Below are 22,820 nucleotides of genomic sequence, written 5' to 3' on the forward strand. Positions count from 1 at the left end.
TGAAAATGGCAGTGGTAAGAAAATCATATAGGCCTTAGTTCAAATTCCAGATCTGCTACTGATAAACAGATGACTTTTGGGTCCAGTTATTTAAGTTCTTTGAGTTTCAGTTTCCTTGTATGTAAAATGGTGATCATAATATGTATTTTCTTCAGATTTGTAAAGATTAGAAATAATATCTTAAACAATGCCTCATGTTTGGTTCAATACATTTTAGTGATTATTATTAATAAAAGAGAACATAGACTTACCAGATATTTAAGAGAAAATAAAAGTAGGATTTAGTGACTGATTGACTATGGAGAATGAGAGACAGTGAGGAATTAAGTGTGACTCAGCTTTCTAGAGTGGGTAACTAATCAGCTCGTTCAGTTTTCTACTTCTGTCTAGTCTGAACTTACACTCTAAGAAAGGTCGTATTCTGCTCTGGAGGATCCATGTTTTAAAATTTGTTTTCCCATGAAGCCCAATACATTTCCAATTATATTCTCAAACTCAAATATTAATTATATAACAGCAGGCAGTATGACATCAGATATGAATTCTCTTCAAGATCTTTAGAGGTTAATTTCAAGACCAAATATTCATCTACTCAAATTAAATTTTATATAAGAATGAATCAGAAAAATATTTTATGCCTTCTTAATTAAGGGAGGTCCCTAAGAAAAGACAGAGTGGTTAACTTAATGCAATAAAGCAATGAGTCCCTGAAAGCCAGGCTAAATGTAGAGCATACTCCTAAATATCTCAATGGAAAAAGACAATATTCCAGAGGATTATGTATTTTTTTTTAACTTTAGGCTCTTTATTACAGGCTAGAACAGAAAAGCTTAAAATATTTCAGAAGATTCTTTTCCCAATGAATAAATGGTGCTGATTCCTATAATAGCTTATTTTATGAATTTCTATTACAACATTCGTAGGTGTGGAAATTCATTTTATGCACTATATTTTATTATGGTAGTGTTGGCTAAAATACCACAGTGTTCATAGACAGGAAATGACCAAAAATAAACCAGCTTCACTGCACTCATCCAATGTAAGCAAAGAAAACATTACAGCAAGTACTTTCCCATTTCTGCCAGGGAAAAGAAACCTGCAATATGTCATTTTACTATCCCAAGTACAGTGAACAGTGAAATTATTATGGGATATATCAAAGTTTTAGAGAATTTCTTCTTTTTACGTGCCTATAATTTTTTCATGGACACTTGTTTCTAGGCATTTAGTTACACACCCATAAGCCAAAGGTCACAGACATTGTAACAGAAGAATTAGCCACTTTTTTGGCATTATAAAATACTAACGACTATAAATGACTATTTAAAATGGAAAACCTTATGTAGCATTAAAAAATAAATCAGAACACTAAGAAAGAGATTGTGGCCCTCTGACTAGCTTTCTACCTTCTGAAAGAGGAAGGCTTATATCATTCTTGAAAGATGAAATTTAATTATATTTTAAAGGACTTACAGAGAATTTAGTAATACAAATTCTAATTTTTAAAACCTTCATTTTGTACTTTCAGATAAAATAGCAGCTAGACCGAGCAATGTGTTTACCTCTCCCTCCAAGACACCATTAATGAATGGTAAAGTAATTGAAAAAATATAAGCCCACAACAACATAAGCACAATAGGGGAGGATTATCAGCAGTAGGAGATTTCAGCAAATTTCTAGAAGCTGGAAAGTGAAGAGTGATGTGATGAAGGAAGGCAAAAAAAAAAAAAAAAACCAAAAAAAACCCAACAACCATATAGCCTCGAGTATGCACTGGGGATAGGAACAAAGATGACAGCCACACTGTTCAGTAGAACTCTGGAAAGGAAAGAAAAGTAGAAACGATGGAGGTGAGTGTGAGAAGTGAGACTGAACACAGGGACATTAACTGAAGATCTGTGAAAGGACTCTCCTGTCTACTTCTCTCACTGGCAACAAAACAGGCAGAGTGGTACTGCAGATCACTGGGAAAAGGAAATAATATTCAATAAATAACAGTAGGATGACTGATAATTCCTACAGAAGAAAAACAAAAACAAAAACAAAAAATAAATCAGACCTTAACCTCAAATATAGAAATAATTTCAGTCATAATAAAGACTTAAATATAAATGGCCAAATTTTAAACCTTTAGAAAGACAAAATAGGAGAATGTTTTTAGAATCTCAAAGTAGTAACAAACTTTTTTTTCCTAAACACAATCTAAATGGATAAACCATAAAGGAAAAGATACACATTTTGTTGTCTTCAACATATAAATGGTATTTAAAGTCAAAGGTATGTATAAGACTGCTTAAGGGGAAAGCAGAAAGTGAGAAGAAAGCCCAGGATCAAAATCTGAGGACCTCTACCATCTAGAGGTTGAGAGGATAGAAGTACTTGAGAACACGAGAAAGACACAGAATACAAGAAAAATCAAAAGCTACTAATAATATGCTGTAAAATAATAAACTGTAAAGAATGGTCCAAAAGGCAATAATGGGTCTACATTAGGTCAGAGAGATAGTAGGCTTCAAGAAGAGTAAATTCTATTCAATAGATAAACAAGAGTTTAAAAGAAATTAGGAATGTAGTAAAGGCAGCAAATTTCTTTGTTCAATTGAAAAAAAAGGCAACCAGAAACTCCAAAGAAAATCAAACTATGTAAGAAAGGCATGGCTCAAATATGAAGCCAACTAAAATGTGGCATGGGTTTGGAGAACTTTTTAAGTGTAATGAAGAGGGGAACATATGAATTTGATAATAGAACTATTCTCTTTGAGTGGTTTAAGAAGCAGATAAAGAGATATAATCATAGTATACTACTTACCTCTAACGTAAAAAATATTTACATCATAGAAATGTAAACACTGTTTATCAGTTTTCAAGTTTTAAATGCTATTGACAAGTTTTTATGATTATAGAGTAGATATAAATAATTTTAATCTCAAAATATAAAAGTATAGTTCACAGAATACAGCAAAATTGGAATCCTGAAGAAGGAAGAAAATGGTAGAGGAGGGAGCTCCAAAACTCCATCCCTCACAAAAGCAACAAATATGCTAGAAAAAACAGAATCAACTTTCTCTAAACAATGAAATCTAATTTAAAAATTACAACAACCAGGGTATCACTTAACAAAGAAAAAACCCACTGAATTTCAATAAGACAGTTCTGTGGCATTTTAACTTACCCTGTTACCATTCCCCACTCCCCAGCTTGGTGTTGGCCTTGAAATTGACAACCCACATTCCTAGTATAGGTTATTGGTAACATGAGAAGCAATGCAGACCATATTCTAAAAAAAAATAGTGGTTGTCAGTTTTGACATGCCTGAAGGATCAGCTCAAGGGTTTGCCTTTGTATCCTTACCTTGGAGCTTTCCCAGGGCTAAGGTGGCTCCTGGGTGGGATTTGTCAAAAGTATTTAAAGGCAAAAATGCATCAGCTGCTGCCACATGGGGCAAGTAGCTAATACAAGTAACAGTCAAAATAAGCAATAAATGGACCAGACAACCAGAGAAAGAAGAGGCTGGGAAAGAAGGTACTTGGGAGAATAAGGGCTTTGAGAAATTCCTGTGCATTCTGGGGAATATTCCAGAAGTCCACATGCATGTCCAGGGCTGGACACATGATCAGAAAAGACCTGAGAAGACTCTAAGCAATCACCTCTGGCTGACCTTCAAGCTCCACATAAGCAGGAAGTGAAGGCTAAGGCAGAGTTGTAATCTCCCTGCTAAGCACTGAAAGAGTACTACAACACAGAACCAAATCTGCAAAGACTTGAAGAATTTTATTTATTTTTTCTTTTTTATCCTGGCATTTAAGGTAATCTATGTAAAATCACTAGCTGACCACTAAGCTAACAGAACAGAGACTTCAGTGGCTACACTTGACAAAGAATATCATCTTTACAAAAATAGTTCAGAAAGGTCACACCAAAACAAATAGACAAGGTCAACCAAAACAAGCAGCAACAACAAACCCTGGGAAGGAGGGATAATCTGATTTCCAGATTTGCCACATTACAACATTCAAGTCTCAACAAAGGATTATGAGGCACGCAAAGAAACAACAAAGTATGGTCCACTTACAGAAAAAATAAATTAATTAATTAATAGAAACTGTACATGTGGAAGCCCAGACATTTGAATTACTAGATAAAGACTTTAAATAAACTGCCTTAAATATGTTCAAAGAACTAAAGGAAGTCAGGAGAATGATATCTCACCAAATAGAGGATATTGATAGAGATAAAAATTAGAAAGGAACCAAAAAGAAACCTGCAGTTGAAATAACTGAAATAACTGAAATAAAAAGTTCCCTAAAGGGGTTCAACAGCAGACTTGAGCAGGCAGAAGAAAGAATAAGTGAACTTAAAAATAGATCAATTGAAATTATATAGTCTGAGGAGCAGGGAAAAAAATAAACATAAATGAACAGTACTTAAGAAAACTATGTAACACCATCAAGCATACCAACATAAACAATGGGAGTTCCAGAAGGACAGACATAAGAGAAAAGAGCGAAAGAATATTTGAGGAAATAATGGCCAGAAACTTCCCAAGTTTGATTAAAGACCTAAATCAACACATCCAAGAAGCTCAATGAACTCCAACTAGGATACACTCAAAAAGACCCACACCAAGACACATTATAATCAAACTGTTGAAAGACAAAGATAAAGAGAGAATCTTGAAAGCAGTGAGAGAGAAGTAACTCATCATATACAGGGATTCTCAATAAGAATAACAGCTGATTTCTCATCAGAAACTAGAAAGCCAGAAGGCAGTGGTATTATGTATTTACAGTGCTGAAAAACAATCAGCCCAGAATTCTACGTGTGGCAAAACCATCCTTTGAAAATAAGGGAGAAATGAAGATATTTCCTAATAAACAAAGACTGAGGGAGTCCATTGCTAGTACAGCAACCCTACAAGAAATGCTAGAGGGAGTTCTTTAGGCTGAAATTAAAGGACACTAGTCAATAACTTGAAGCCATATGAAGAAATAAAGAACATCAGAAAAGGTAATTACTTAGGTAAAGATAAAGCCAGTATCACTATATTTTTGGTTTATAATTCCTCTTTTTTTCTATATAATTTAGAAGACAAATGCATAAAATAATAATTAAAAGTATACGTTAATGTTCACACAAATGCTTAAAAATGTCATTTGTGACAATAATAACAAAGTGGGTAGAGCTATAAAGAAGCAAAGATTTTGATACTATTGAAACTGGATTGATATTAATTCAAACTAGACTATTATAAAATAAGATGTTAATTTTAATCCTCAGGGTAGCAACTAAGAAAATAACAAAAATATACAGTAAAAAGAATGCGACGGGAATAAAAAATGGTACACTAAAAAAAATCAAGTAAAGACAAAAGAAGTAAGGGAGAAATTGAGGAATGAAAAAATATATACAGCAGATAGAAAACAAACAGCAAAATGGCAGAACTAAGTCCTTCCTTATCAGGACTTGATGGATTGATTAAACTCTCCAATTAAAGGCACAGATAAGCAGAATAGATTAAAAAAAATTAAAGCATATGCTGTCTACAAGATTAAAAAACACAAATAGGTTGAAATTGAAAGGGTGAAACATATTTCAGGAAAACAGTAACCAAGATATAGCTGAGGTGGCTACTTATATAATGCAAAATAGAATTTATGTCAAAATTGTTATGAGAGACATAGAAGAGCATTTTACATAGAAAAAAATGGTCTGTCCATAAGGAAGGTAAAAAAATTATATATGTACCTAAAGGCCAAAATATATAAAGTAAAAACTGACAGAATTGAAGAGAGTTCTACAATAATAGTTGGAGACTTCAATACCTTACTTTCAGTAATAGATAGAACAACTAGGCAAAATATAAACAAGTAACAGAGGACTTGAAAAACACTCCATCCCCAAACAGCAGAATACACATTCTTCTCAAGAGCACCTGGGACATTCTCCAGGATAGACCGTATGTTAAGCCACAAAATAAGTCTCAATAAATTTAAAAAGATTAAACTCATACAAAATATTTTTTCTAACCACAATGGAATAAAACTGGAAATCAGTAACAGAAGGAAATCTGGAAAATTCACAAATATGTGGAAATTAAACACTATACTCTTAAACAATGACAGAAGAAATCACAAGGGGAATTAGAAAAGTATAGCTAACAGAAAATGCAATATACAAAGTGGAAGGAGAAATAAAAAGAAGGGTAGACTTATTTTGGACAGTGTAAACTTGAGAGCTACTCTCTATAGCAAATGGAACAAGCAACAGAGGTTTAATTATACATTACAAAACCAATCAAAAAACTATAGACATATAGTTTTTGGGGGAAAGAAGGTGAGTAAGTTGAATCCTCATCTATTATAGCAAGAAGTATAACTAAATCTTATAAATAAAAAGGCAGCATGACATACATTTAAAGACTTTATAGAGAGAGTCAGTGAAGTACACTTAAAAAAAAGAGTAAAAGAAAAAAGAGGTGAATGTAATATCAAGAAAGTCAAAGAAAAAAGGCTTCAAACAATGAAGAGGGTCAACTATGTCAAATGTTGTGAGGAGGTCAAGTAAAATAAGAACTTAAAATTCAGAAAGGCAATCTGGATCCTCTGCTTAAGAGCCCCTAGTTTAGGAAAATACAAAGTATAATAAGCTATTTTAGAAATACTTCTAACTTTCAGATGTAAAAGATTTTACAGGAATTGGATAACCATAACCTAAATTGAAGAAAAATCTACAACCACTGGAAGTTATAAGTAACTGATTTTGCATTATAGTTTCTGCTAATCATTCACTGTCTATTCCTAAAGTTTTTTTTTCCAACTTCATATATAAATATTTTCTGTGGCTCCTTGATATACTATTTTTACATCATTAAAAGAGTCAGGCAAGAGAATGTAAGAGTGTTTCCATGGTACTTTGAACTTACATTTGTACAAAGTAAATCTTTTGCCAGAAATTGTGGATCCCTTTCCCAATGATTTATTACTGCTCTCTCCATCTTCTCCATTGAACTCCACACATCACTTTTCCCATCTCTCCCAAAGTCTTCCTCTGTGCTCATTGCTTTAAAGCCTCTGACTTTGTGGAACTCCTAATAAAAATTCTGAGACTCTTGGCAGTAACTATATGGCACAACAATTTTTACTAACAGATACTTCCTCTTTTCCTTGGAACTGATTGCTTGTTTTTGAGACCATAAAAGTGAAGACTGTAAAATTTTAAATTATTCTAGAGGGTCACAGAATTTTTGGCCATAAGTTACTTTAAAAGTTCAAAACACCAGGAAAGTCACATTAATGGTCTGGAATCCACCTATCAGAGATAATTCTGCCAGATAAAAGAACCATCTAATAAAAAAGATCCTCCTGCATGCACTGCAGCTGCCAATACTAGTAAAATCTGAACAGTGAACAGCTCTGTAACAAGAGCACAGGATGCATGGCAGAGATTGGAAGGAAAGAAGGCTGGTCATTTGTTGGTCCCTGGTGTTTTTGGTCCCTGGTTCCACACCTAGTTCCACCATCAGTAACTTCAATGCCTACAATAATGGTTTCAACTGATCTTCTCTCCTCTGGTGACTTTCACTTAAACTCTTTTCCGACAACCCACTTCCATGGCCACAATAATGGCCTCTACATCGTACTGCTCTTAATGTCATTAGTTACATATATTCTACCTCTAAAATCAACTTCAAAAATGCACTCTGATCATAAATACCCACTACACCAGCTCATTATTAAAACCCTCTTACTTCATATACTCATCTTCAACTTCATTTGTACTTCTAGTCCCCAAAATACTAATTTTTCTCCCAATCTGTTTTTTAATTCTTAAAAATCTAGCCTAGACTGTATAACCCATCATTTCTATTTTTTCATTTGTCATCACACTTGAAATTTTTTATTTCTTGTATTTGTTCCTTTATCTCTTTGTTCTTTATCAGACATTTAGCTTCTCTACTGTTACAGCTATCTACTCTGTGCTTTTGGAATTCTCAACAATTCAGACTATAGCTACTACAATTACATGGTCTCTAACCTCACTTAGTTCCTCAAAATTTTCCTTCAATCTTTCAACATTTCCCCAGTTAGCTCTCTCTGGATATCAAATAAGACCTGAAAAAATGGACAGACACACTATATTTCTTAAAGTGATATCATTATCATAACAATGTCAATTCTTCTGAAATTCATAATACACTTAAATGTGATTTGAATAAGATCCTCAACATTTCTTTTCTGTTTAGATGGAATGATTTTAAAGTTCATATGGAAGAACAGGTATGTTAAAACTTACTACAAAACTATCATAATCAAAAGATTCTGGTATTGGCATTAAAACAGGTAAGTAAATTAGTAGAATGGAATAGACAATCCAAAATATATACACATATTTATGGAAACAACATAGACAAAGATGGCATTCTCATTAGAAAAGAAAGAGTAGCTTAATTAAGAAAGGCTATTAGCAAATTGAGTAGTCAATTGAAATAAAATTAAGTTAGACCTTTACTTAATATTGTATATAAAAATAAACTTCATGGATTAACGTACTACTTTTAACACCTTATTAAAATTTTAGAATAAAATTTCTTAGATTACTTTTTTATAAACTCAGAACTGGGAAACTTTCCTAAGGAAAATAGAAAAAAACATTTTTAAAAAAGAGAAATCAGAAAAAGAACCGGTATGTATTATTTATAAATGTAAACCCCAATGCTATAAAGTTTTAACATCATAAAATGCTATAGTTCTAACCAGGTAAAATTATATTTTGACTTTTAAATACTATTAAATATAGCTCTAGGGCTATATAAGAATGGTACATTAGTTATATAAATTATCACAATTAGAAATTTTATTCTTGTTGCTTTATTTATCTAGCTGAAAGAAATGAGAAGCTCTACATGTGGATTTCCAAGTGAGCTCAGGGAAATACATTGACTGATGTAAGTCAATCCTGTAACTAAAATTTAAAATATATTTCTCTAAATATATGTCAGACTCTGATTCCAGAAAATTTCCAAAACATTATTCTAATTCCTCTCAAATTACTTCCTTTATTACATTCTATGTATATGAAAGGCTTAAAGAATTTTAGCTAAAATCTTGAAATAAAAAAAGCTATATTATATTTAGTTGAAAAGTATTTCAGAGTTTGGTTAAGGTAATAAGATCAATGTACTTCATCAAATTAAACAAAATTGAAATGTATTCTATTTTTGATTTGTAGGTTTTGTTTTTAAATTTACACATAATTTAAAATTATAAATATATTTAAATTATATATACACTATAAGGATATATATATATGTTTTATGTCCCTCTCATTTAGCTGATTCCAATATTCTTTCTTGTGGGAAAAAGAAATACGTGAAGTCTAGATAGTATACTTAGAATTGCTCATAAATCTGGGGATGTACATCATGTGATACATGTGTCACAGAAGAAAAGGGGTTGTGAGCAACTGATAAATAACATAGATCACAACTGGAGTAATTATTTAGATTTTATGCCAAATTGTTTACTAATACTAGTTAAGGAGTAAGGTTTTGTGCTGGCTGCTGGGGTTACAACAGTGGTTGAGACAATCAGAATTCTTTTCCTCATGAAGCTTACATTCTAGTGGGAAAGACAGATATGAAACAATTAATTACCAACTAGTGCTTTAATCAGGGTTGTAGAAGGTACTAAGAAGAGGAAGCTCAGGGAATTATTGAGAGATAAAAGGGGTATCTGATCTAGTCTTTGGAGTCAGAGAAGGCTTTTTGGGGGATGTGAGGTTTAAACTTAAGATCTCTAGGGGTAAGTTGGAGTTAGCTAGGGCAGGGAAGTAGTATCAGGGCAGAAAACAGCTGTTCCTCTAAGAAACCTTCTGAAGTAGGAAGCAACTTAACTGAAAGAAAGTAAGAGACACTATGGCACCAGAAGGTGGTTTAGGGTGTGGGATCAAACAGGTGAAGTGGACAGAGGGTCTCATAAGCTATAGTAAGTAATCTAGAACTTTTCCTACAAAAATCAAAAACCACTGAAGGGTTTTTTTAATTAGGAGAATGTTATGGTTAGATTTTTAAATGTTTCCATCTTAACTTCGTAATTTAAATTCTAATTTCAGTAAGTTTTTCTTAGGAAAAAAACTTTTAAAATACTTATATGTGAAATGGTTTCCCATTCCCACTCCAAATTCAATTCTCTAAAAATGCTAGTATCCTGAAAGAATACCATTGCATACCCTGTTTCCTCTGGAAATGCAGAGATGGTGCTTCCATTGATCTGACAGGGGTCCTGAGAAGGAGAATCAGAATCCTTTCTATCTGGATTTGTAGCAATATTGGCTACTCGTTGTTGCAAGTCCCACTTTCGAGCTACGTTGTTAATTGTTAACCTTTTCTTCTCCTATGAAAAAGTTAATTGTGATAAGAATTATACAATGCAATTTTTGTAGCAGAAAAGAGTATCCAAGGAGCATATTGTTTGTACCTTCTTATAATACTTTTAAAAGGAGACTATTCCTTACAAGTAGCTACCCAATACATATTCTAAAACAAAATTCAAGAGGCCTGTATTTACCCCGTGCATTCAAATATCTCAATAATGGTTTATCATCCTAAAAAAAAAAAAACAGTTACACAAAAATAATAATTACTCCTTAGGAACTTAATTTTATTAAAAATAAATATATAATACACTGGAGATTGAAAACTCACTAGCTGAAAATTTAATTTGACAGAAATTTATATACCTCTGTGTTTAAACATAGCAAGAAAAAACTAATAACACTGTGATTTTCCTAGCCAATAATTAGGACTAATATGGTAGAATAATCTTGGTGGAATGGGGGGAGGGAAGAAGGAAGAATTGATCAATCTTCCAAGTTTCACAGCATGAAGTGTAATGCCTGAAAATTAAAAGTTATTATCTAGACTACCAAAAGAATTGTGCTAGGTTGAAATGTTTCTAGATAAGTAGTACCTTTCTAGATGAATAGGAAAGAAAGTAATTCATTAAATGCAATGAATACCTTAGGGTACTGGTTCTCAAACTTTAGGTTACCTCGAATCACCTGAGGGCTTGTTAAAACAGACTGCTGAGCCTCACTCCATTCTGACTTAGTGTTTTTCCAGTAGGGCTCAAGAATTTGCACTTCTAACAAGCTCCCAGGTATTGCTAATGCTGCTGGTTCACGGACCTCACTTTGAGAACTACTGACTTACGGCATTAGGGCTCAATTCTATCACAGAAACCCTGTTGAGTAAAGCAGATCTAGACTTCTGAAAGAAACTGTGCTAGACTGAAATGTTTCCATTCAAATTATGTATATTTATTGGAAAAAATAACCCCTATTCTGATAAATTATGAAAAGTTAACATTTTTAAATGGCATGTTAATTAGATCTGAATGATGAAAATAGACACTGTCCCTTTCCTCTTTACTAAGAATACAATCCTCCAGTGAAAAATAAGCTGAGTGTGATACTGACCCCTCTTCACTTGCTCATTCTGGAGCCAGGCAAGACTGTTAGGAAGATTCCCTGTCCACTCCCTCAGTGCATATACACATGTAGAGTGATTATTTTTAGTTGCACCTCTTTGCCTATGTTTGGTTACCTAAGATTTCAGAGTGTATGGATGGCCTGAATAGGAATGGAAAGTGATGTGGCTTGCCTAATTAAAACTAAACTTTTTCAAGTTCTATTTCTGTGTTTAAAATGTTTTTGGCCTGGGTTCTTTTTTCTATTCTTTAGTATTTCAAATTTGTCTGTAGAGTTAATTTAAGAGGGTTCCACTTACCACGTGTATAGTTTTGAGACTTTCTGGCATTTTATGTATGTCCTCCTTATCTAAAGCAAGTAGGAATCTACTATTCTACTGTAAAAATTTGTTCCCTAATCTATAATAAAAAGACATCTCACCTTAAGGAATTCTATTTTAGTTATTTGCTAATGACTATGCCAACCCAATTTCTAATGTAAGCAATGCTGTTATTTTTACTCAATACCAAGGCCACTTCAAAAGAGGCAGAGGTAGTAAGTTAATGAAGAGTGGCTATCATGCTGGTGCCATGCACTTGACAGGGGCAGGCAGAAAGAGATATTCTTAATGAGGCTGATGTAGCAGTGCTTAGAAAAAAGGCACAAAACATCTTTATACTGCTGAGTACGTTAACAAACTTATAATAAGACAGTCTTTGAAAATGCAAATACTTTCCTATACCCATGTCAAAGTTAAGCTTCCTTTACTTGGGTTGAATCAGATCAACACCAGGTTGACTAAGAGAATTGGTCATTTTACTGGAGCCAGAAAAAAGGAAGAGATATTTTAAGACAAGAGTGTAGCCTGGGGTCAGATGGGGATCACTGGCTGGCCAAGAGGCCACAAGAGGGCTCTCAGCATCTGTGGAGCAAGAAAAAAGAAACAAAAGAAAGGCTAGAGAATGCTACAGATTCTGCAAAGCAGAAGTGGGTATTCAGAGAAAAGTTTATTCTCAAAGATCATGGAGAAAGTTGGCTTATCAGCTATAATTATACGTCAAATAGCTAAATGGCAATAAATAGCCAAGTCTGTGTTAAAGTGACAAATGTTTTAGAAGAGGCCAAATTTCAGCTTCTGCCTCTTGAGTCTATTCTTCATAAGTCCAGGCAAGACCACACCACTATGCCATAACTATCACTTCCTTCATTTCCAAGGTTGCAAGAAAAATAGATAGAGAAGCAACAAGGCAGAAAACACGTGTCTATGCACTCTTCCCTTCTCTCTATACCCAATCCATCCCATTTTCTTAGTGATCAATATGTGGAGTTGCATGAAGCAATCCTCAGCAAATGCTGACGGTCTGTTGTATCACGACTCCAACTCTTGAGCCAGGGCTATAACCCGGGTCTCCTAATTCCCCATGCTTTTCCTCTTATTAAAAATTTAAAAAGCTATATAATCCTCATAACTAAAGAGCCCTATTTAGTGACTTAAAGAGAAGCATTCTCTATTTTCCAAATTTTTCATAAAATTCTAAACATTTAAAAGAATATTTGCTAAAAATTTAATGGTACATTTCCCAAATGCTGACTGTAAGAAGCAGCTAAATCGGGTATATAACAAAAACTGTTCAGTTGAAAGATAAAGTCAAATGCAATTTGGTGCCTGTACCAGGGTCTACTTAAATTGGCAACTTTATAGCTAAATCATCAATGGAATTTCTTTGTTCATTCTTCCTTTCTATGCTCTAGGGCTCTCATAAAAGAGGGTTCTAGGTCTGAGAGCTTTACTCTATATATTTTTATTTATTCACTCACTTATTCATTTGCTTCTGCATCTGAAAGCAGAAACTGCATGATAGAAAGTATCACTTTTTCTAAATGAACGAATCAAAATGGTTTGCCAATGGCATTACCTGGCAATAGTAAATCTTGCTCCTATAAATTAAAAAAATACGGCCAACATCCCTATTTACTATAAACCAAGGTGTTTTGGGCCAACCCTTAGGGATATTCCAGTATAGGAAAAATTAACCTGTTGGCTGAATCAGTAAAAAGATAGATATGTCAGGAGAGGGGTTAGGCACAGCTAATTAATGGGATGGGGGATAACAGATAAGAGCTTGGGAGGACTCAAGAGGTTAGAAATAATAGCAGGTGAGGAAATTATAGCATATTTAGTACCAATTAGCCCTAATTACTTTTGAAATTACAGTCCTGAGCTGAGAGGGCTTGGGAACAAGTTTGTTTTCCATTTTTGTTAATTTAGGAATAGTTTTCATAGAGCAAAACACAGATTTTAAGTGTGCTGTTTGATCAGTTTTGACAAATGCATATATCTATGTAACCCATACCCCTATCAAAATATAGAACATTTCTATCACCCGAGAAAGTTCCCTGGTTTCTGAAGGTTATGACACTTTGTATCCCTACAAGACATTTTTTGAATTTTGATCGCCATTTTAATTTTAAAGAGCAAAGCACCTATGTAAGATAAGAATGAGTAAGGGTAATCAGGGTGATATCCTTACTTTTAGAACACAGTATGATGCATTATTAGTATAGCTATAAACTTTAAGCTATCTTTATTTATTATACTTTGTGATGTTAATATAAAACACATTTTAAAATTCTATTTAAGGAAAGTAATATTGATATGCTAAAACACTTAAAGTCAATTTTAAACGAATTTTCATTCCTAAATTCCTCAAAATCTTTACCACTTTTATATCAGAGGAATTAATAGGTTAACTTTTTAAATTCAAAAAGCTAACATTAAAAAAAAAAAAAACCATGTAGCAAAGATCATTAAAATGTATCAGAAAAGGTGACATTCTATTGCAGTGCTTTCTGAAATAAAGCACACATGCCATGGGATACACAAGATGATGCACTGGTATAAAAAGTGTTATAACTTCTATTACACTTATTTTTCATCTCTTTTAAAATTGTACATAAAACACATGCAAACACTAGAAATTTTAAAAGGAAGAGATGAAAAATAAATAAATAAATAAATAAATAACGTACATTATACTGTATTTCCTAAACAGGTTTATTTATAGATAGTAACTTACAAAAGTTTTAGGAGTGCCTGTTTACAAAAAACATTCCACTGAGAGAAATGAAAAATTTACAAAGTTCAGAAACCACTTTTCCAGTAGACTGGCTAGCCACCTTCAGTGTATGTGTGCATATGTGCACATTGAAAATACCTTATTGAAAATACCTTAAGCAAAGATTGTTTCTGACTTTCCCGCTTCTTCTCTTCCTCTTTTTTTGCTACAACAGATGCCATACGCCTTTCTTCTTCCTAAAAGAAAATTTTCAAAAAGTATTATGAAGAGTTTAACCATTTTTTAATGCTAAATATCTTTGTTCCTGGAAGTCTGGTTTTCTTTTTGAGAGGTATAGTACTTGCTAACAGAAAATATGCTCTCAGAGAAAAAGTTAGTATGTTTTTCTTTATTTTCATCTCCCCTCCTAATTCTGCATTCTTAACTATATTCCCTACTCTGGAAGTGAGATGAACCTATCTAACACAAGAAAGAAAAAAGCATATAAACAGAAGGAAGAAAAGGGGGAGCAGCAGGTTTGTATAATTTTTTGGTACACTATTACCAAGATTCCACATAGACTTAAACACTCCATCATCAAGATGAAAAGGGTAAAAATAACACTTCTAACAATTTCAGTTTGATCTATGGTTGCAAATCAGAGCTTTTTTGATGATGGTGAAAGCCTTTTAAATCTCTCCATTGATGTTAATAAATTATTCCCCATCAATATCATTAATATTACTTTGTTTTTAACTTGATCTGGCCAGTCTCATTTCTTAAATTCTAAAAGCTATGAAATATAGCCTGGTGACTATAGTTAACCGTCCTGTATTGTAAACTTGAAATTTGATAAGAGAGTAGATCTTAAATGTTCTTGCTACAAACAACAACAATAACAAAATTAAAACAAACAAAAAAAAAACCAGGTGAAGTGATAGTATTAACTAACTTGATTGTGGTAATCATTTCACAATATGTATGCATATTAAATCATCACTTTGTACACCTTAAATTTATAAAATTTTATTTGTGAGTATACCTCAATAAAGCTGAGGAAAAATAAAACCCATGAAATAATGTTACCAACAGTTTACAAAATTTAAAAAAATCAGTTATTATCCCAACACCCTCACCTGTATTTCACAATTTCTGTGTATTGTCTTGCAATATTCACTATGAGCACTTTTTTAAAAGTTGAAGTCCATATATACAATCTGGATCACATTTTCCCCTAAAGATTGTCAAATTCCAATCAAGTAAATTGTAATCATGTAACTTTTTGCTTTTATTACCAAAAATTTTGTAGGTACTCAAAATGATGTTACAACTTGAGAAAAAAAAAATTTCTTCATAAAAGACAAGCTTGAAAATATCTTCAGAGATAGAAAACTATAAAAAAGTAACATGTTTGAAGAATAACTCTTTTAAAAATAAAAATTACAAGAACTGGAATAAAAAATTCAATGAAGGGGGTGTTCAATAGCAGATTATATACAACTGAAAAGAGTATCAGCCAACTGGAAAATAGATCAGGAGAAATTTTCCTATGCTTTCACAGCACCCTATCCTTTCCCATCATAGCACTTAATCTGTTTCATTTTAATTATCTCTGGCACTACCCCTCCTGCCTCCTACCCCATACAGTAAGCTCCATGAATGTATGAACTATCTCAGCTCCTGCCATACAGTAGATAATCAACAAATGTACTTTAAGGAATGACCTAAATAATATACATCTTTATATATCTGTTTAATAATTTCCTAAAACTGGAACTGCTATATCAGATGGTAGACATAGTTCTGGGGCTTTTGGTATGTTTGCAAATTGCCCTCATAAATGTAGTACTAATTTATACTCCTACCCCAAGTCAACATTTGATTTAAAGCCTGATAGATAGTCAAAAGAGCTGTTCACCAAATATTCCTGTGTCTTCACATGTCCAGGCCACATTGTGAGACACCACTTTCTACCCCTTTGCAATTAGGCCATGTGACTTGCTTTGGCCAATGTCATATAAACAAAAGTGACATGTATTTACTTCTGGGTGGAAGCTTACAAAGACAATGTAGGATACAGCTATTCTCTCTCTCACCTCTGCTACAGTGTCTGCAAAGCTCCAGATAATGGGTACTTTGCAGGCCTGAGTCCTACAACAAGGACAGTAAAGCAAAGATCCCAGACCACACATCATGGGAAGATAGGTATTAGAAGCCTGAAATAAACTTTGTTGCTTTAATCTACTGAGGTTAGAGAAGTTGTTACTGCAGCACAATCTAGCTTATTCTGATCAGTATATATACTATATTAGAATTAAGGAAGGTCAAAGACGCTGTGACAACTTATTTTAGAGGGTGGGCCATTATACATGTTCCTGAAAATAAATAAAAAGAATAAAGTATATAAAAAAATGCACAAATATAAAGTATCAGAGTTAAAATGGAAACTATAAAAGCATCCACTATAAAATTAGAAAAGATTCTAATTTTAGAAATGAGGAAACTAATATTCTGAGAATTTAATAACATATGTGAGGTCACAAAACTAGTGACAAAGTCAGTTGCCATGTCTTGCCAGAAATGGAATTTGTAGTATTTTTTATAATAAAGATATATTTAAATTTATTTTACTGATTTTAGACAGACAAAAGAGAGGTTAGAATTCAGTAGTAATTGGTCATATGATTTAGTTTTTATAAAGCGAATGAAATTTAATGTGATTTTTCGTGAATTTAAAGTGTCTTATACAGTATGGAAAATAATTATTCTTAATTTTAAAAAACTTAGTAGAGGTGAGGAGGAGCAGTAAACTAAATAAAAATTCAGAACTTTGATTCCTGCCTTCACAAAATAATAATTATATTAAATTATTAATATATGGTTTAATAATTCTATTAAATTATTTTTATTCAGTAAATACTGATTTGGTACCTATGGAGCACAACCTATTTCAGAAAAAAGTTTTTAAAAGAGTAAAGTATACTGATGTTCAATTGTTGACTCATTCATAAAATGTGAACGAGAAACAGACTGGTTATTCAAAGAGCCAGTTTCAAACAGTACTGGAAACTGTACGGATCACGTACTACACATACTTAAGAGATGATTTCATCAGATTTTCTAAAAGAATTTGAGTTTCTAAAGGCAGTAGGGCTTTAAAAGGAAAGCTAAATCTTGGAAAACTGGATTTACACCAAATCAATTCAAATATTGAGTTTTTAAAGGAATTTATACATCTGATGGGTATATTTCGACCCAAATAGTTATAGAGTAACTAAACTTAGGAACAAAAATAAACCTCTAATTGTGAAGATAAGCTATAAATCTGTTGGTAAGAAGGAAAAAGCTGTAAAATTCTGGCATCTTCATGATAATGGTCCAATTTCTGGGACAAAAGCCATATATTTTATGTAGAAAAAGAAACGGATCTGGGACATACACACACAAAAAAATATACTTTTTTCTTTACTTCAATTTGGCCTGAAGACCCAATACAGAAATAATTTCAAGTTAATTAAGCAGTGCATTGATTTAATAGGTGTTTGATAACCTAAATAATACTTTGTTAGCAGATTATTAAGGCTCTAAAACAATGCATGTGTTATACGAGAAGTTATTTTGCTCCAAGATAAATAATAGTAGTCCTAATATCGGCAGCAATTTATTATGTGGAATTTAAAAAATTAAATGGTAATGTGTGTTTTAACCGCATTTAACCTTAGAATAGAGAGTTATAAACAGACATTGTTTTCCCTGAATATATAAAATAATAAAACAGACTTTAAAATCACAGGTTTCTTGTTTTTTGCTTTTTCCTAGAAGAGGTGGTCAATATTTTTCATTCAAACAACCTCTTTTAACAGAGAAAACTGATTTTTCCAGGGTCGTGGTTAGTGTGAGAGTAAAGATTTTAAAAAAAAGATTAAAAGCCTGACTTCTACTGGTCCAGGGATATTAGCTATTACGTACCAGGGGTAGAGGGGAGGGAGAGAGCCATAACAGATAAGGAAGGACATTATACAATGTGTCTATTCTCTCTTTTTTTGAACAGCTGTGCAAACGGTTGAAGACCACTATAACATCTTCCTATATCTTCTCCTCTGTCAACTAATCAAGCCAGATTCTCTGGAGATGCTCCAGTTGGTTGTCACCCCTCTAAAACTAATAACAGGTCAGGTGTAATCTGACCATTGAAGAAAAAAAGTGGGACAATCGTCTCTATTTTCTTAATCTCTATTTCTATAAATAAATATTGTGGTTTTTTTTTTTTTTTTTTTTGTGACCGGTAAGGGGATCGTAACCGTTGGCTTGGTGTCACCCACACCACACTCAGCCAGTGAGCGCACCGGCCATCCCTATATAGGATCCGAACCCGCAGCCTCGGCGCTCCCAGCACTGCACTCTCCTGAGTGAGCCACTGGGTCGGCCCAATAAATATTGTTTTAAGCTATACTAACTTTTAATAATCACATCTCATAATTAGCTCAATTTGAACTTACCAATTCCAATGCAAGTCATTTTCACACATACTGCTAAGTCTCATATTCCATAACCCTACATTTATGCTGAGAATGTTTTGTTTGGTTGTTGTTATGGAGTAAAGTCTAGGATTTTCAACTTATATATTTTATGTACTCTAGACTAGGGGTCAGCAAATTTTTTTCAATACAGGGCCAGATAGTAAATACTTTAGGCTTTGTGGGCTACATATAACCACTATCTCATATTCTTCTTTGTTTTCCTTTTTTGACAATGCTATAAAAATATAAAAAGCATTCTTGTCTTGAGAGGTGTACAAAACAGGCTGCAGGATGGATGTGGCTAGCAGGCTGGAGTCTGCCAAACCCTGTTCTAGACTATTGAGAGCTGCTTCTGGATTCTGATTTCATCGACCAGTGTTTTAGGACCTCTAACTTCTCCATTTCCTGTCACTCATGTACTTTATCAGAATAACAAATATTTTCTCATATAGACATTAACAAAAATGTTGAATAGAATAGGCTAGAGGAAAAACCCTCATGGCACACCAGTACAGATGTTCCTAAAGGCTGGCATTAATTCATTACTCTGTGTTCTGTAGGTATACTTGAATCAAAAATCTACTTAACCATGTTGTCATACAACTTACTCAAAATGATGTCATAAAAGACATTGTCAAATGCTTTGCTTAAATAGCAAAACTCTGTTTACAGCACTCCGCTGAGGTCTATTTATAATTTCTAAAATAGGAAATTATTTTGTCTGGCATGAATTGTTTTTAGTGAACTAGTGCTGCCTCCTAGTGATCAATTCCTTAAGTACTCACAAACCATCTTTTAATAATCCAATTAAGATTTCTTTCATAAGCAACATCCAGTTAACTCACAATTTGTGGAATTTATATCCTTTCCTTTTGTGATAAAAATACAGATTAGTTCATCTTATCTTTCAGCTACTCTGTTACTCTATACTGTTTCCCAGATAAAACTTTCAGTGGTCTAGCAATTTACTCAGTGCTCCAGATAAAGGATTTGGCAAACTCCAGCCTACAGGCAAAATTGAGTCTGCCACCTCTTTTTTTTTTTTTTTTTAAATTTTATTTTGCCAATATATTTGTGGCTGATTATTGTTGCCCATCACCAAAACCTCCCTCCCTCCTCTCTCCCCCCCAACCAATGTCCCCTCTGTTTGCTTGTCGTATCAACTTCAAGTAATTGTGGTTGTTATATCTTCTCCCCCCCCGTTTTTTTTTTCTTTTGAGTGTATGTGTGAATTTATATATTAATTTTTAGCTCCCACCAATAAGTGAGAACATGTGGTAATTCTCTTTCTGTGCCTGACTTGTTTCACTTAATATAATTTTCTCTAAGTCCATCCATGTTGTTGCAAATGGCAGTATTTCATTCGTTTTTATAGCTGAGTAGTACTCCATTGTGTAGATGTACCACATTTTCCGTATCCACTTATCCAATGATGGACATTTGGGCTGGTTCCAACTCTTGGCTATTGTAAAGAGTGCTGCGATGAACACTGGGGAACAGATATACCTTTGACTTGATGATTTCCATCCCTCTGGGTATATTCCCAACAGTGGGATAGCTGGGTCGTATGGTAGATCTATCTGCAATTGTTTGAGGAACCTCCATACCATTTTCCATAGAGGCTGCACCATTTTGCAGTCCCACCAGCAATGTATGAGAGTTCCTTTTTCTCCGCAACCTCGCCAGCATTTATCGTTCAGAGTCTTTTGGATTTCAGCCATCCTAACTGGGGTGAGGTGGTATCTCAGTGTGGTTTTGATTTGCATTTCCCAGATGCTGAGTGATGTTGAGCATTTTTTCATGTCTGTTGGCCATTTGTATATCTTCCTTAGAGAAATGCCTACTTAGCTCTTTTGCCCATTTTTTAATTGGGTTGCTTGTTTTTTTCTTGTAAAGTTGTTTGAGTTCCTTATATATTCTGGATATTAATCCTTTGTCAGATGTATATTTTGCAAATATTTTCTCCCACTCTGTTGGTTGTCTTTTAACTCTGTTAATTGTTTCTTTTGCTGTGCAGAAGCTTTTTAGTTTGATATAATCCCATTTGTTTATTTTTCCTTTGGTTGCCCGTGCTTTTGGGGTCGTATTCATGAAGTCTGTGCCCTGTCCTATTTCCTGAAGTGTTTCTCCTATGTTTTCTTTAAGAAGTTTTATTGTTTCAGGGTGTATATTTAAATCCTTAATCCATTTTGAGTTGATTTTAGTATACGGTGAGAGGTATGGATCTAGTTTCATTCTCCTGCATATGGATATCCAGTTATCCCAGCACCATTTGCTGAAGAGGCAGTCCCTTCCCCAGTGAATAGGCTTGGTGCCTTTGTCAAAGATCAGATGGCAGTAAGTGTGCGGGTTGACTTCTGGATTCTCTATTCTATTCCATTGATCAGTGTGTCTGTTTTTATGCCAGTACCATACTGTTTTGGTTATTATAACTTTGTAGTATAGCTTAAAGTCGGGTAGTGTTATGCCTCCAGCTTTATTTTTTTTGCTCAGCATTGCTTTGGCTATGCGTGGTCTTTTATTATTCCATATAAATGTCTGGATAGTTCTTTCCATTTCTGAGAAAAATGTCTTTGGAATTTTGAGGGGGATTGCATTGAATTTGTATATCACTTTGGGTAGTATGGACATTTTCACTATGTTGATTCTTCCAATCCAAGAGCATGGGATATCTTTCCATCTTCTTGTATCCTCTCTAATTTCTCTCAGCAGTGGTTTGTAGTTCTCATTATAGAGATTTTTCACATCCTTGGTTAACTCAATTCCTAAGTATTTTATTTTTTTGGTGGCTATTGTAAATGGACAGGCTTTCCTGATTTCTTGTTCTGCATGTTCACTATTGGAGAAAAGAAATGCTACTGATTTTTGTGTGTTGATTTTGTATCCTGCTACTGTGCTGAAATCATTTATCAATTCCAAGAGTTTTTTGTAGAGGTTTTAGGCTGTTTGATATATAGGATCATGTCATCTACAAACAGGGACAGTTTGACTTCATCTTTTCCAATCTGGATGCCCTTTATTTCCTTCTCTTCTCTGATTGCTCTGGCTAGTACTTCCAACACTATGTTGAATAGGAGTGGTGAGAGTGGGCATCCTTGTCTAGTTCCTGTTCTTAAAGGAAAAGCTTTCAGCTTTTCCCCATTCAGGATGATATTGGCAGTGGGTTTGTCATATATGGCTTTAATTATGTTGAGATACTTTCCCTCTATACCTAACTTACAGAGGGTCTTTGTCATGAATGAGTGCTTAACTTTATCAAATGCTTTCTTCAGCATCTATAGAGATGATCATATGGTCCTTGTGTTTGACTTTATTAATATGGTGTATCACATTTATTGATTTGCGTATGTTGAACCAACCTTGCATCCCTGGGATGAATCCCACTTGATCGTGGTGAATAATTTTACGTATGTGTTGCTGTATTCTGTTTGCTAGTATTTTAGTAAGGATTTTTGCATCTATATTCATCAAGGATATCGGCCTGTAGTTTTCTTTTTTAGTTATATCTTTACCTGGTTTTGGTATCAGGATGATGTTTGCTTCATAGAATGAGTTTGGGAGATTTGCGTCTGTTTCAATCTTTTGGAATAGTTTGTAAAGAATCGGTGTCAATTCCTCTTTGAATGTTTGGTAAAATTCTGCTGTGAATCCATCTGGTCCTGGGCTTTTCTTTGTTGGGAGCCTTCTGATAACAGCTTCAATCTCCCTTATTGTTATTGGTCTGTTCAAATTTTCTACGTCTTCACGGTTCAGTTTTGGGAGCTTGTGTGTGTCCAGA

At 33.6% G+C, this 22,820-nt stretch overlaps 1 protein-coding gene across 3 annotated transcripts in view; it reads right to left on the reverse strand.

Moving 5' to 3' along the window:
- Window positions 1-22,820, reverse strand: part of LRRC49 (leucine rich repeat containing 49) — a 150,281-nt gene that overhangs the window by 37,906 nt on the left and 89,555 nt on the right. For all 3 annotated transcript variants that reach the window (XM_063090579.1, XM_063090578.1, XM_063090580.1), the window contains 2 exons: window positions 14,696-14,779; window positions 10,228-10,391 (listed from right to left, as the gene is read on the reverse strand). In XM_063090579.1, the coding sequence (XP_062946649.1) occupies window positions 10,228-10,391; window positions 14,696-14,779 (248 nt within the window). The remainder of the gene's footprint in view (window positions 1-10,227; window positions 10,392-14,695; window positions 14,780-22,820) is intronic.

Source organism: Cynocephalus volans, chromosome 3 (genome assembly GCF_027409185.1).
Source record: "Cynocephalus volans isolate mCynVol1 chromosome 3, mCynVol1.pri, whole genome shotgun sequence".
In the NCBI taxonomy this organism is placed as follows: domain Eukaryota; kingdom Metazoa; phylum Chordata; class Mammalia; order Dermoptera; family Cynocephalidae; genus Cynocephalus; species Cynocephalus volans.